The 15942-nt window shown below is 44.5% G+C and overlaps 1 protein-coding gene across 2 annotated transcripts in view; it reads left to right on the top strand.

Moving 5' to 3' along the window:
• Window positions 1–15942, top strand: part of DECR1 (2,4-dienoyl-CoA reductase 1) — a 698559-nt gene that overhangs the window by 157542 nt on the left and 525075 nt on the right. For both annotated transcript variants that reach the window (XM_044065390.1, XM_044065391.1), the window contains exon 3: window positions 2400–2457. In XM_044065390.1, the coding sequence (XP_043921325.1) occupies window positions 2400–2457 (58 nt within the window). The remainder of the gene's footprint in view (window positions 1–2399; window positions 2458–15942) is intronic.

The raw sequence follows: 15942 nt of genomic DNA on the forward strand, positions 1-15942 counted from the left end.
TGATTGACTGGCCAGAAGAGACATAGCTTTTACTGTGGCATAACTTGTTCTTCCCTGTGGTACTGTCTGGGTATTTTTGCCAAGGGGTAAGGCATTGTATCAGGTTGGGATGCTATATTTGGCAGCAAACTCTATCTGAGGAGGAAGACGGGGGCATTATGGGTAGGGGAGGAGGTTGGAGCTTGGATCCGATGCTGGAAAATGTAGCCAAGTCAGATCCGTCCAGGACCTGTGTCCCACAGGTTGAAGGCAAATGAAAAGCAACAACTCAGGTGGAGTGTCATGGTGAGTACATAACTTTTTTTTTTTTTTTTTTTTTTTTTTTTTTTGTTAATGATTATTTTTCTCCGAAGCATCTCAGAGCTTCTGTCCCTGGAGTATTCAGAAAAGTCATAAGGATTCAGACCAAAAAAAGAGAGGGAGAAGAAATCGGTATAAGAATGAATTTTTCATTTGGTGTAGAATGGACAAAAGTCAGCATAAATTTCACCCTTATTTAGTGGACATAATGCGCTTAATTTATGACTAACAAGGTGGTTCAGTGGTGTAGCAGGTAGTGTTGTCATCTCACCGCAAGAGATTTTCTGGTTCAAGTCTTGACTGTGGTACTTGCTGTGTGTAGTCTGCATGTCCTCTGTGTGTTTGTGTGAGTTTTCTCTGTGTTCTCCAATTTTCTCTGACATTCCAAAGATGTGCAGTAGCTGGACTTGACACTCTAAATTGGACTGAAGTGTGAGCTTGCACGTATGTATGTGTGGCATGGAAGAACAAACACAGCAGGCTAGTTATCTGCCGGTGTGAATCTTAGCTCTTGATGATAGTCACTGTTGCAGTGACACCCTGACCCCTTGTGCAAAAATGTGGAAAAAGGGGTTGTGGATGGATAACTTGCAGGTCAGCATCATAAATGCAATGCGAGGAGATGAACATTAGCAAAAGCAAGTAACATATTACCCTCAAAAGACAAAAGAACCCTCCCCTCATCCCTTCGCCATTCATTTCTGTATATGTTAGCAGTTTCCAGTTAGGAATGCCCAGTTACGTGTAAGCTACCTTTTATAGATGCAGGCAGGTTGTATTTTAGTTCCTAATACTGCTTCTGAAGTGTTTACACTAAAATGAAGGAAGGCAGATATTGCTGTTAATACCATTTTATCAATTTGACAAGTGGGAGGGGGCTGGATATACAAGTTATTCAAAGCCCACTTCCAAAATCAGTTTTGGAAATTGAAGCAAGTCATAAGCTTTGTTCAAAAGTCAACACCATCTGCCTCTCAATCCTGAGCTAAGTATTATATTCTAGTTGCCTTACAATCATGTGTTAATTTTAGCTCTAAATACCCTTCTTTCTTTTGTTCACTAGGTAAATGAACTGGTCCTTGATACTTAACTGTCTTCATTACCTGGTCCAAATGGCAACAGCAAACATTTAGCAGTACATACATGAATGGGAGCAAATGATACAATGATACGTATATAGTTTAGCTCAACACCTTGTATAACAAGAGTCATGGAATTTCTCCATGTTTTCATTGTAACAGTCCAAGTAGCAAGTGTCCGTAGGAAGAGTTTCTGCTTTCTGATAAAGTCCCTTGGATGTATATGAACCAGAGATGTGGGGTCATCTAATTTACCTACTGTCAGTAAATATACGGACGGTCCATTAGAAGGTTCAGAAATGTGTATGTGAATTAGTGCTAAAATTAGTATTAGAAATTTAGTTGATGTTGCACAAGTCAGATACTGAGTAAATGGGTTTGCCTTCTTTGAAGGTTGGGCGTCGGGCTGGCAACTCGGCACTGTAAAAATCCACTGCCAATCATTAGTGGACCGGAGTTCTGCTGTGGCGACCCCTAAGTGGGAAAAGCTGAAAGACAGACTGATGTTACTGTATGGATTGCCCTGTCTGTTTTATGGTTACATTTTCTCTTTCTCTAATTCGAACATTGTTTAATTCTACCCTTCATTAAAACTTAAAACAAGAACATTATTTTTTATTCTCCCTCTCATGCCTCATTGATGATATGGACCAAGCTGTACTTAATGCAGCACCTGCAGAAAAATTTGACAGTGTTATATTGATTCTTAGTGGTAAATGTACTGTGCATTTTTTGTTATATTAGTAAATGCACAGAACTGAGCAATTATTTTGCTTTGCAGCTTGCATCAAACCTGTTGACCTGGCAAGCAAGGAGTGTGTTAGTAACAAGATTTTAGACATTTCTTAAATATTTGTATTATTTTTCAGTGAGAACATAATTTTTTCTTCAGGACGTACGTACTGCCCAGTGGAATATTATCATTTTGAATATCCTTAATGTCTGACAGCAACATATGCATGTTTTCACATTAAAGAGAGACACATGGAGCTGACGTATTTTTTAACCTTTTATTTGTAGAAAGTTGGATGTCTTGAAAGAGACCGCTGAAGAAATCTCTACAAAAACAGGAAATAAGGTATAAATATTTTTGTATTCATGTTTTAACCAGTGAGCTGTCTATTTTATACTCATCCACATGCGGAGAAGTGTTGAGTTCTAAATTATCGTTTGAAAAATTAATTGGGTATTTTAGTTTGCAACATCAAATCACTTAATAGCAGTCAGGTACGTACTTTTTAATTTTTGTAAGGTGATTAATTTTTATACACCAATAAATAGAACATAAACATGATTTCTCAGGTTTAATTGATTCTGATGCTTTGATTTGTGTGGTGATGTAGTAATACCCAGAGCAAGCAGAAGTAACCAACTTGAGTCTTGCATTTCTAGCGGCAGATCTTTAGTAAGAACTGCAGATGTTGGCGTGAAGAAACTATGGGAGCAAATAGGCGGTGAGAAAAATTAATGCTAGAAATTCAGTAAGGAAACGTTTAAAAAATGAGAGGGGGGATAAATATCAGAGGACCATATTTGTACTAGTTTAAATGCAGCAGAATAGAACTGGTAAGCTTCCTGGAATAGATGATAAAGTTGAAGTCTAATGTAGGGTAGCAACATTAGTAAGGTGTAGCAGATCAGCAGTTGATGCAGAAACGTGAACCTTTATTTTCAAGTCATTTACTAGATTTTTTTAACACCTTTTTTTGAATTGTCACTGAAAACATAGGCAAACATACATTTATATAAAAGAAGACAAACTATATTAACATTATATATTTTTTGTATAACTATCATCAGGTGGTGCAGCGGTAGCGTTGTCGCCTCACAGCAAGAGGTTCTCCTGTTTGATTCTCGGCTGGAGCGCCTTCTGTGTGGAGTCTGCATGTCCTCCCTGCCGTTGAGTGGCTGGCGTTTGAAAGACATGCGTGAATGGGCGTGCCTTTGTTGAAGGTTGGGCGTCGAGCTGGCACCGTAAAAATCTACTGCCAATCATTAGCGGACCGGAGTTCCGCTGTGGCGACCCCTAATTGGGAAAAGCTGAAAAAAGAAGATCATCAGTCCAACATTACATAATTTCCTATATTCCTGCCTACACTTAAATCTCACTTCTCCTCCAAAAGGTTATACTGCATGTGTTCTTTTGACGGTTTCCATTTTTTTCTATGTAATCGGCTCCTACACTTTTCTAAAGATCCTACTTCCAGTTCTTTTGTCTCTGTTACAGTATTCAGTACTTTAAATACAGTTTGTTTAAACTTTGATTTTCATTTTCTAGTAATTGCTTTTTTTTTTGGAAGCCACAAGAATTAACCATGGCAAACCCTTGCCATGTCTATACAGTTCAGATCTTGCATCCCAGCTCAAAAAATTTGATCTGATGCTGTCAATTTTCATTCTATCCTCCAACTGATGGGTTTGGATGTGATGCTTGGATCCAACTCTGCAGTTACTAAAGCTCGTGGCAACCAAGAACTCTCGAGCTTCTCCCTTACCCATAATACGCCAACCCCAAGTTACCTCAGATCTCGTTTGCCACTTTCAGCAAAAGACGTGTTTGACCTTGTTTTCGAGCTTTTTTGAGATAAATGATTATTACCTTCTATCTTGCTGTATTGTCTAATATTTTCTAATATTTGTATGTATTACTTGTCCCTTGCCTTCATACGGCATCCTATTTCTTACCATAGTTGGTAAAATTTGTTTTCTTATCTTGTCCTTTCGTACTTGACGTACTTCTTAAATTACTATAGTGTAGTAATTTTCTTTCTACACGTAAAAAAAGCTACACTATCACTGGTAGTTTATCCTTCTCCCTTTTTTCCTTAAAAAAAAATCCTGTTTTTACTTAAATTTTCTTCTTGTATAGTTTGGTATTATGGCGGAAAAAGACCCCGCTGGGTTTAAAAAGTGTGTTAAATGTGGGCACAGACTATCAATGTTTGATGCCCACACTGTGTGTGTTTACTGTCTTCGGACTTTATATTTCCAAGAAGATTGTTCAGTCTGCCAGGGCTTCAATCCCAGGGATCTGGTAGAAAGAAGAAATAAACTTATACTGAAAAGCTTATTACCATCTGCTTTTGCCGAGAAAATATCTGGGGCTCAATCCCCAAAAAGTAAAGTGTCAAAACCTTTGTCTCCGAAACCATCCACCTCATCCTGTCTGGTTTCGGAGCTGATGAGGAAAAGGCATAAGTTGGATCTGGTCAGATCCAAGAAATCCTCATCCCCTGATCCGAAAAAGAAAAAAAGTTATGGACCCGACCACCTTGGATCTGACAAAAAAGTTATCTGATCCAACTGCCTCAAGCCTTTAATATCTACCTAGGACAAGATACTCGCTGTCCATGGATCCGGTGCCTTCAAGGGTGCACTCACCCTTTTTAGAGCATCACCAGCCCAGGTCCCTGTCTATTATTTCCACTCATTCTTCCAGAAGTTTGACTGAGGAAGATGTGGAAAGAGTGGTGTAGAAGATCCTCTCGGTGCAGAGTCCGACTGGTGTTTTATCGACTACTACTCCTTCAGGTCTGGAGGTCCGTTCTTCAGCTACACCCTCACTACAAGTTCCTCCTCTGATTCCTTCATCTGTTTCAGAGTTTCTGGATCTGAGCCTTCTGGCTCTGTCTGGCTCAGATCCAAAGATAGCAATATCTTCGGATCTGAAGTTTGCTCTGAGTGCCCTGGTTCAGTTGGATCCAGAGGGCTGTCAGAGCTGAAGCTTCCCTGTCAGATCCGAGGTGTTAGTCGACTCTGAAGTTGTTGAAGCCATTTCTGCACCTCAGAGCCTCAGCATTGAATAGCTTGGCTCCGGCTTCCACCTCTGGGAGATTGCTTTTGGAGCAGAGGAGGATAGTGGTCCAAAGGCTTGTCTTTTAGGAGCCAAGGTCTTCTCTTTCTCCTGAGTGGTCTACCATTTGAGGCTTTGAAGAGGGTTTTTTCTGCCCTGGCAGAATGGATGGATCCAGCTCCCTCGGATCTTCAACCTTCTACCTTGATGTCTCTGAACTTGGAGCCTAATCATACTTTACCACAGGAACAGCCAGTCCAAGAACCCCAGGCTTCCCAGCAGGATATTATAGTTTCTTCTGATAACCTCCACAGAGCATCCCACTGAGGAGGTCAATCGGAAGAAGTGCAAGAGGAAGCACTTGGACTCTTGTCAAGAGTCAATCACGGAGGATACGGGCTTCTATGAAGGTGTAGGGTCCCCACGGTCATCTCCTGAAGATGTCTCATTTGGAGACATCCTTGGGATCTTAAAACAGAGAGGTGGTTAGATGCCCAGCAATCCTCCGACCGAGGAGTCTGTATTTCTGGAGGCTTTTGCTACTGGCCTGTCTGCATTCTTGTTACTCCGCCCACCAACTAGCTTATTGAATTGGTCTCTCGGTGGGCATGGAAGGATGACACAGTTGGACCCATACCCAGGAGACCACACAAGATTATGACACCACCTTTTGGATAAGCAGTTTTGGGGTAAAGGAGTGCCCTTTGGATAAGCAGTTTTGGGGTAAAGGAGTGCCCGTTGATGCCATGGCCATGGTGGCGACCACCAAAAAAGGAAGTTGACAAGAGTTCCACTATTCATCCCCTTAACAGGGAGTCTAGGGTGATGGATAGGTTTGGGAAGCGTGACTGTGCTTCAGCCTTTGCCTTAAGGCCACTGAATTATTTGGCAAGGCTGTAGAGGGAAAGGAATTGTCAGATACCCTCTAATTTCTGCAGAGATCCATTCATCTGTGACTTCTCAGTTGGCTGCCCTGCAGTCTGTTTTGAATCTATTCATGAGGCTAATTTTGCATGTAGCTGAAGGAACCTCAAGGGCAGAGAATTCTGGCATTTCCATCAGGTGACATGCCTGGAAGCGATTATTTGGTTTTGCAGAGCCCTTCAAGTCTTTGTTAGTCAATGCTCCTTTTGACGGCATGTCTTTTTTTTTTGGCCCTAAAGTGAAGGGCACATTATCCAGATGTGAGAAGGATGGATATGCAGTGGGCATACATTTTTGACCCCTCCTAGATCGTTTTCAAGGAGTCAATGAGGTGGTTGAAAGATGTGGTTTAGGCAATCCCAGGGTCCTTTCCAGGACATACATGGAGAAAGTTCCCCATAGGTAGAGGGAGGGGGTCTCCAATGGTAAATACCGCCTTTGTGGCAGAGGAGGCCTACAAAACCAGGGGTCCAGAGATTCTTTCTTGGGTAGACCCTATTAGTGCTCCTGAAAGGAGGCCTGATTGTCTGCCTCTGGAGGCAATCAGGGTTGATTATTCCTGCACCAGAGAGACTGGCTAGACATAGCAAAAGATACTTGGGTGTAAGGATTATTTCCAGAGGTTATATAATACCCCTTTCCTTTCCACCTCCAATCTCAAGGGCGATCCCTGAAGTTCCACCCAATAAGAGGGAAGAAGCAGCAATTCTAATACAAAAGCTGCTAGAAAAAGAGTCCTCCAAGAGGTCCCATTAGACCAGATAGAATCTGGAACTTACTCGGGGTTCTTTTTAGTGCTAAAAAAAAAGGACTGGAAAACACTTTTAGATCTCAGCAACCTGAACAAGATATTTGGACACACCAAGTTTCGGATGGTCAGGGTTCAGTCCATTCACCCTTTTCTGTGCAAAGATGACTGGATGTGCTCAATAGACCTTCAGGATGAGTACTATCACATAAAGATCAGCAGATGATCCAGAAGGTACTTATGCTCAGATGATCCGGAAGGTACTTATGCTTCTGGCTGGGAACCAATCGTTACCAGATGTTCTTCGTGTTTCACTGTTGTGGTCATCACACTTGGGTTATCTGCTTGCAGGTAGCCCTCAGTCAGCCTGAATACCAGAGACTTAGTATTTCTGCGTCGGATGCTGTCACTCCAGTACTGACTTCAGGTCGTTAGGAGTATAAAAACAGGAAGCCAACGCCATTACATCAGTCTTTCTTGCTAGGGAGCCCGAAGCAGAAGCAGTTCGCAAGTGCCGGTCGGCCCCTACCTGAATTTTCATTTACGGATTTAATAATCCTGAAGTCTTCTTAAGCTAAGTACCCCGTTGAGTTCTTTTTTTCTTGCTCTAACCGATGTCAGAAAAAGTTAACAGTTGTCTTGCTTGTGGAAAGCAAATACCTCACAGAGATTTTCATTCTTACTGCGTCACCTGTTTATGCCCAGACCACGACGTCCCTCGCTGTCGGTTTTGTGCCTTATTTAACACCCGAACCATTAGTCTTTGGGCTCTTTGTCGCTAAATTCTTTCGCTCTTGAGCTCCGTATTCTGAAATGGCTTCGGTAAGCCATCCGACTACCGATATTCTGAAATAAAACGTAAAGATAAACACAGAGACAGACCACATAGGTCCAAAACTGCCGATGATGCTTCTGTTATGCTAGTCGCCAGTCCGCCGATACTCAGTGAGGCACTTTCACAGCCCCTGATGCCCGCTTAAAAGGATTCGCAGGCCTCTACTGAGAACCATTCGGAGTCTGGTATGCAGCGAGACACTTCTTCAACTATGGAACCTGTGGAGTCTCTCCCTTGAATGAGTCTGGAGCCGCTGAACAGGCACCAGCTTCTGAGGCAGTTATTCACTCGACCGATGTTCGACTCTCAGTGATTACTTCTTTTTTAACCAAAACTACCAAATTTCTTAGGCCCAGAGTATGCACTATACCTAGAAAACCGATGACCAAAGCACATGCACCTGCTCCCATGCCACAAAATCAAATGCTTAGAATGGCTGAAGACCTTGTTACCCTGATTTAGGGGAAGTCAGCCTTCCCCTGCTAAGAGACTGAGTCCAGTCCCCTTCAGCTTCTACAGACCAGGAGTCCGATGACTCTGAAATTTCTGAGTATGAGGACATGAGACCAGGAGTCCGATGACTATGAAATTTCTGAGTATGAGGACATGTCCTTATCTGGTTATGAGGATTCAGATGCATAGGAATCCATTCCCACTGCCTCCCCTCCTGAGTATTTCTCTTTTGGTGAAACCTTACATACCTTACGAGAGCATTTCCACTGGGAATGCCAAGACTATCCTCAGTCCAAAAAGAGACTCAGAGAATTTCTAGAGTGGCCTCAGCACAGGCCCTTAGCAATACCCCCTGTCCTGGAGGTTGTGGATGATTTTTTTAAGGAATCCAGTCTTACTCCTGACACTTTACCTCCTGCCCCTAGGAAACCAGACCGGTACTACAGAGTACCTGACACTCACAAATTTCTTTTCAAGAATCCTCCTGCATTTCCCAGGGGCCTAAAGGTATAAAGGCTACTGCAGCCAAGAATCCCACCCCTTCAGACAGAGATTCCAGAGCTTTGGACAGGTGTGGTAAGAAGGTATATACTTCTGCAACTCTTGCTTATTAGGGCATTGAATTGTCCGTTTCACATGCTGAAGTACCAGCAACATATTATGGAACTTATTAAACAAAAAGTGGCAACATTTTGACTGTGCAGAAAATAAAGAATTACAGGAGCTTATGCACTCTGCAAGCCAAGTCAGCAAGCATATTTTGCAGTGTGGCTTTGACGCCCTAGAAGCATCTTGCCGGGCAGCTGTCACTGGCTCTGTACTGGGAAGACCTGCTTGGCTGAAGGAGCAGACCTTGCCAGACCATGTCAAATCAAGGTTACTAGATGCTCCTTTGAATAAGGACTGTTTGTTTGGCACCAAAGCAGAAGAGGTTCTTAAAGCCATAAGAAAAAGCTAAGTCTGTTCAGACTGTTAAAGAATTCTTACAAGTGCAACCTCCTAGATTCAGTAGGCATTGCCCTTCCAAACACTGGTCCTTTCCAGCCCCCTCCAGGCCTTCTCAAACCAGACCCAGGGTAAACAGAACACCCAGACTACAGTCTCTGGGCATGCAGAGATCTAAGCAATGGAGTGCCCCCACCCCTAAAGCAGGGAGTGGTAAGCCACCTCCTTATGGAAAAAGCTCACAATGACATCTTTACTCCACTCCCCATCCAGTTGCTTGTGCCCCTAGGAGGAAAACTTGCCCTTCATGCAATAAACTGGATGTCTATCAGTCAGGACTGGTGGGTCCTCAACATTGTATCCCAGGGGTACAAATTTTACTTCCATTCACTGCCAACCCCAAGCGGGTTTCCAGACCTTCCTCCAAATCAGTGGGCAGAGGCTCAAAGCTAATTAGCTTCCCTGCTCAATATCATAGCTATTCAGCTGGTTCCAGTAGAACAGAGGGGTCAAGGATTCTACTCCAGACTCTTCCTGGTACCCAGAAAAGAGGGCTCTTGGTGCCCAGTCCTGGACCTTTCCATTTTCAACACCTTCCTGGTGGTACCAAAATTCAAAATGCTTACCCTGCAACAGCTTCTTCCTATGCTAGCCAGGGATGCTTGGTTAGTCATCCTGCACTTAAAGCAAGCCTATCTGCATATCCCCATAAGGGAATCATGAAGGAAGTATCCACGTTTCAGGGCAGGATCTGTGCATGATCAGTTATCTGCACTTCCCTTTGGCTTGTCTACTGCGCCCAGAGTATTCACAAAATGCCTCTCTCTAGCCATTGCATACTGCAGGCAGAGAAATATCCAAATTTACCTGTACTTGGACAACTGCCTGATTCAGGCGGACAGTCAGGAATTGCTGCTGCAGCACCTGACATTTGTGAAAAACCTTCTCATCTCCTTGGGGATACACCATCAATGAAAAGTAATCAAAACTGGTACCCAGTCAAAAGATTGTATTCCTGGGAGCAAGCTTGGACACAACTTCCCAGATGGTATTCCTCACCTCCGAAAAACAATTCTGACAGACTGCTTGAAACAAATGGCCACCAGAACCCAGCTATCTGAAAGAAAAATACTGCAAGCCATAGGGTTCATGACCTCATGTATACTGCTGATTCCATATGCAAGACTGCATATGAGGAAACTCCAGTGCTTCTTAGTCTTTGGTGCCTACATTCTCAGGACCTGGAAACAGTCAGTCATTCCTATCATACCTTGTCTAAGGACAGAGTTCCTCTGGTGGGCAGAAGCATGCAACCACAACAAGGGACTACCATTTACTCAACACCAAGCCACCCAGACCCTAACCACAGATGCATCAGACTGTGCCTGGGGGGCACACATGGACAGAAAATGTATTCAGGGTCACTGGAGCCCAAGTCAAATTCATCTGTACATCAACCAAAAAGAGATGCTAGCTGTACAGAATGCCCTGACAGCTTCCGGATCCTTAATCTTTCCAGGACAACTGCTAATAAAAACAGACAACACCACAGTTGTGTGGTACATCAACAAGCAGGGGGAAACCCATTCCTACCCACTCTGTAGGCCAGCCATGGCCCTGTGGAACACGGCCTTGGACATTCCAAGTCCATCTGCAAGCTCAATTCCTGCCAGGCAAATTTACTGGCAGACGACTTAAGCAGAAATCTCCTAGACCCACATGAGTGGCAATTGGAGCACAGCACCTTCAACCTTCTGATTCAGAAATGGGGGACCCCAGAGGTGGATCTGTTTGCCTCCCCCTACAACCACCAGCTCAGCAAATTCTGCACCAGGAATCCTCGCAGCAGGGCCTGGAAAGTGGATGCCCTATCTTTTCAGTGGGTATATCTCTCAATCTATGCCTTTCCCCCTCTGCCCCTCTTTTTTCAAGAGTTTTACTCGAGATAAAGCAGGGCAGGACAGACCAAGGACAATTCTGATTGCCCTGGACTGGCCACGCCAGCACTGGTACCCACTCCTGCGCAGCCTGACATTGGTGCCACCCTAGCACCTACACCAGAATTCAACCCTCCTCTCTCAGCAGGAGGGACAGATTCTTCATCCACGACCGCATACCCTAAATCTTGCAGCCTGGCTTATTCCTTAAATTCTCCCCAAGCAGCCTTAAGCAAACAGGTGCTGGACGTCATTCTTGAAGCCAGAAGACCCAGTACACGAAAATCCTATGCTAAGTGGAAAAGTTTCTGCTCATGGACTCAATCTAAAGGAGAGGACACAACACTGCCCTCTCTGCCTCTTATTCTGGATTACCTAGCAGATCTACTCCACAAAGGCCTGTCCTCCATTAAGATACATGCCTCGACTATTTCTGCTCATTACAACACTGGGCCACCTCCCTTCTCCCACACTCTTATCAAACAGTTCCTGAGAGGGGCAAACAATTAAGGCCACCAAGGAGAGCACCTACCCCTGCCTGGAACCTTAACTTTGTACTGGAAAAGCTCATGCTTCCCACCTTTGAACCTGCTGCATCAGCAGAGTTAAAATTTCTCTCTTGGAAAACAGCCCTGCTTCTAGCCATCACTTCAGCTAGAAGAGTGTCTGAGCTACAAGCACTCATGGCTATGGAACCCTTCATTATTTTCCATGCTGACAGGGTTTCCCTCAGGACTAACCCTTCCTTTATGCCCAAAGTGGTGTCCAGTGTGGCTCTCAATCAATCCATCCATTTGCCAACCTTCTTCCCTAATCCTCAAAATAAAGGGGAAAGGATCCTGCACTCCTTGGAAGTGCACAGACAGCTCAGATTCTACCTTGATAGGATTAAGCCTTTCAGAAAATCTGACCAGTTACTAGTCAGCTTTGCAACAGGAGAAGAGGACAAGGCCATTTCAAAACAAACCATTTCCAAATGGATAGCACACTGCATCCATTTCTGCTACAAGCACCATGTGAAACCAACCCCTTAGGGGGTTAGAACACATTCCACTAGGGCAACATCTACCTCTACAGCATTTCTCAAGGGAGTCCCTACCAGGGATATTCTGGAGGCTGCTACCTGGAGTTCTGTACACACCTTCACCAAGCATTACTACCTGCCCATCTTTTCCAAATCCAGGGCATGATTTGTTACAGCAGTCCTGCAAGGCATACTAGCCAGCCCTAACTCTTCTTGACTGCCTCCAACATTCTTCAGCTTTGGGAATCCACCCAAGTGTGATGACCACAGCAGTGAAAAATGAAGAACATAGTACAACTGTGTACGCTTACCATAACTGTAGATGTTCGAGTGTATTTACTGTTGTAGTCCTGGTTTCCCTCTCTCCAGCCTCCCTGGTTCTCTCTGTCTCTCTCTGTCCCTCTCTCTCTGTCTCTCTGTCTCTCTCTCTGTGTCTCTCTCTCTGTCTCTTCTCTCTCTGTCTCTCTCTCTGTCTCTCTTCTCTCGCTTCTCTCTCTCTCTTCTCTCTCTCTTCTCTCTGTCTTCTCTCTCTCTTCTCTGTCTCTTGCTTTCTCTCTCTGTCTGTCTCTCTCTCTCTCTCTCCCTGTTTCTCCTCTCTCTCTCTCCCTGTTTCTCCTCTCTCTCTCTCTCTCTCTCCTGTCTCTCCTCTCTTATCTCTTCTCTCTCCTCTTTCTCTCTCTCTCTCTCTCTCTGCTCTCTCGCTCCCTCTGTCTGACTCTGTCTCTCTCTCTCTGTCTCTGTCTCTCTGTTTCTCTCTCTGTTTCTCTCTCTGTCTCTCTCTCTCTCTCTCTTTCTTTCTCTCTCTTTCTCTTTCTTTCTCTCTCTTTCTCTCTCTCTCTCTCTGTCTGTCTATGTGTGTGTGTGTCTCTCTATGTCTCTGTATCTCTGTCTTTGTCTCATCTGTGGCTATTACTAACCCCTTCTGGGGTATTGGTATTTACTTTTTTGCTGGTGGTGTGTTCCCCACTATAACCTAGCTCCCTATTTGGGGCAAGAAAAACTGATGTAATGGCATAGGCTGCGTGTTTTTAATACCCCTGATGACCTAACATCAGTCCTGGAGCGACAGCATCCGACGCAGAAATACTAAGTCTCTGGTATTCAGGCCAACTGAGGGCTACCTGCAGGCAGATAACCCAAGTGTGATGACTGCAGCAGTGAATACACTCTAACTTCTACATTTATGGTAAGTGTACCCAACTGCACTTTCAGAGTTCTGCCCTTTGGTCTCACCACACCCTTGTGGGTGTTTACCAGATGTATGGCAGTAGTAGCAGCTCACTTGATACTGCAGGGATTCCAGGTGCTTCCATATCTAGATGACTGGCTAATTACCGCCTTGACTAGGCATCAGCTGATATGGGCCAAAAGATCAGGTTCTTCAGACTTGTTCTCATTTGGGAGTAACCATAAACTATGACCAGTCTCAGCTGGAACCAACCCCAAATTTGGAATTCATAGGAGCAATTTTCACCGCAGTCAATGATAGCCTCACTACCTCCATCAAGGGTTCAAACTATAAGGTCACAGGTCAGAAAAATAATCTGCAATACCAAGATTTCAGCCTGCTTGATCCTTCAAGCTCCAGGATCGGTGTAAGCGGCGATAGCATTAGTACCTGTTGCTAGATTTTGTATGAGGCTTCTCCAATGAATGTTGGCAACACAATGGTCGATACTTTACCAGCCCGTGTCAACTCTGATACGAATCCCCCAGATATGCAAGAGAGATCTCAGGTGGTGGATTCAGTCAGATCGAGTTCTGCAGGTCCATCCTTTCCTTCCCCCACAGCCCAAGACCATAATGTTCACGGACGCTTCCAGTTTGGGGGGGCATTTTCTGGGGAAAACAGTCCAAGCAGTTGGTCCCCCGAAGAGGCTGGGTCTACATTACGATGTCAAAAGATGAGTTCACCGAACACATCTTTATCAACAAGTAAATATCAACCTTTTCAAATGCCGAACAACCACTTCAGCGAATATTTTCCCTGGGGGGAAAAAATCGCTTGGCCGTATACATACAAACCAAACTTTCAAACCCTACATAGTGGGGGGCTTTGCCCCCCACCCCCTCTAACTAAATATACCAACTCCGAGATCGACTACAGTGGGGAAAAGGGCAAATCCCCAATGACGCCCAAGTGATTTTTTTCCCCTGGGAAAACATTTGCTGAAGTGGCTGTTCGGCATTTCATAGGTTGGTACTAGGCTATCAGCCCTAGGGCCTATACAAGCCTAGCCATAACAATTCCCTGGCTATTTCTTCCCACATTATTTACTTTCCTGAACCCCTGTCTAGCAGGGTGACTGACGTGATCCCTGGGGTGAATTTCCTTTCTCCCATCCAATCGTCAAGGTTCCTCTTGAAGACGTCCAAAGAGGCACTCTGCTTGACATGTATGGGCAATCTATTCCAGAGTCTGGGGAGTCTCTCAGTCAGGAACCTATCCCTCCAGCATGTTTTGTTTATTGTGATGACAAGGTTTAGATCCCTGGAGCGTGTAGCTCTGAGGGATTGGGATTTCTTTAAGTGTAGTATGTCCAACAGCTCTGGGTTTGACATGGCCTTGTATGTTAAGCAGAGATCGCCTCTGAGTAGACGATATGCGACAGAGTATAGCTGGAGTTTTTTAAGGCAGTCAGCGTGGAGTTTTTTAAGGCAGTCAGCGTAGGGCATCTGCTTTAGGCCTGTGATTCTTTTAGTGAGGTATTTCTGAGGCCTTTCCAGTTGTTGCAGATGTCTTGAGAGGTACATACCAAATGGGGCGTTGTATTCTATAATGGGTCTAATGAGGGATGAGTACAGTGGGACAATGACCTCCTTTTTTCTGGATGAAAAGCCCTTCGTGATGAGGTGTGCCACATAGAAGGATTTCCTGACTGTTGTGGCGATGTGGTTATCGAAGGTGAGACCACTGTCCACCTGTATCCCTAAGTCTCTTATCACACTTTCTGTGTTTAGTGTACTGCCACCTATATGGTAATTCATGGATACATGTTTTTCCCAAAGGGATAACAATACATTTCTTGGCATTGAGCTTGAGCCCATGGCTCTGGCACCAAGCATCTGTTTCTGTAAGGCCCTTTTTAGAGTATCCACATCATTTGGGATTCAATAATGGCTCCCAGTTTGCAGTCATCTGCAAACTTTGTTAGCCAGAGTCCCTTAGTGTTGACCTGTACTTCAGAGAAGTAGATGCCAAACAAGAGCGGCCCCAGGACTGAACCCTGAGGTACTCCACTTGTCACTTGTCTGGAGCTGGATTTGGAGTTGGCTACTTTTACAGTGTGGGTTCTATCAGTAAGCCATTTAGCAACCCATTGGGTGACATAGGGATTAATGCCCAACTTAGTAAGTTTATCTATGATTCCAGAGTGGGAGATGGTGTCAAAGGCCTTGGCAAGGTCTAGATGGGCTGTGTGGACCATCTTACCCTTGTCCATGGCTCTGGAGACTGATTCAAAGAAGTAAATCAGGTTCAGGAGACAAGATCGGCCCTTCACAAACCCAAACAGGGTGGGGTCCAGTGTTTGAAGGTTGCCAATGTCTTTGTTTATAAGTTCCATGATAATACGCTCCATGGCCTTGCAGATAAGGCTTGTCAGACTGATGGGATGGTAGTTTCCGGGATCCCCCCTTGTGGATTGGGATAACTGTAGCTCTGCGCTACTCAGTGGGCATGAAACCTGAGGTGAGGCTATGATTAAACATGACACTTGGGTGAGGTGCCAGTTCATATTGTAGTTCATGTAGTACACAGCCCGGGATGTCATCTGGTCCCATGGATGCTGTATTCTTGGCTTTAGAGAGTGCGTTTTGTACCTGTGTGGCCGTTATTACTGGAATTTGGCAATCTTCCGGTATTGAGATGGGCCATTTAGAGGGTGAGAGGGGGGGGGTGAAG

This window comes from Protopterus annectens, chromosome 3.part0, assembly GCF_019279795.1.
Source record: "Protopterus annectens isolate FY-2018-M chromosome 3.part0, PAN1.0, whole genome shotgun sequence".
NCBI classification, from domain to species: Eukaryota; Metazoa; Chordata; order Ceratodontiformes; family Protopteridae; genus Protopterus; species Protopterus annectens.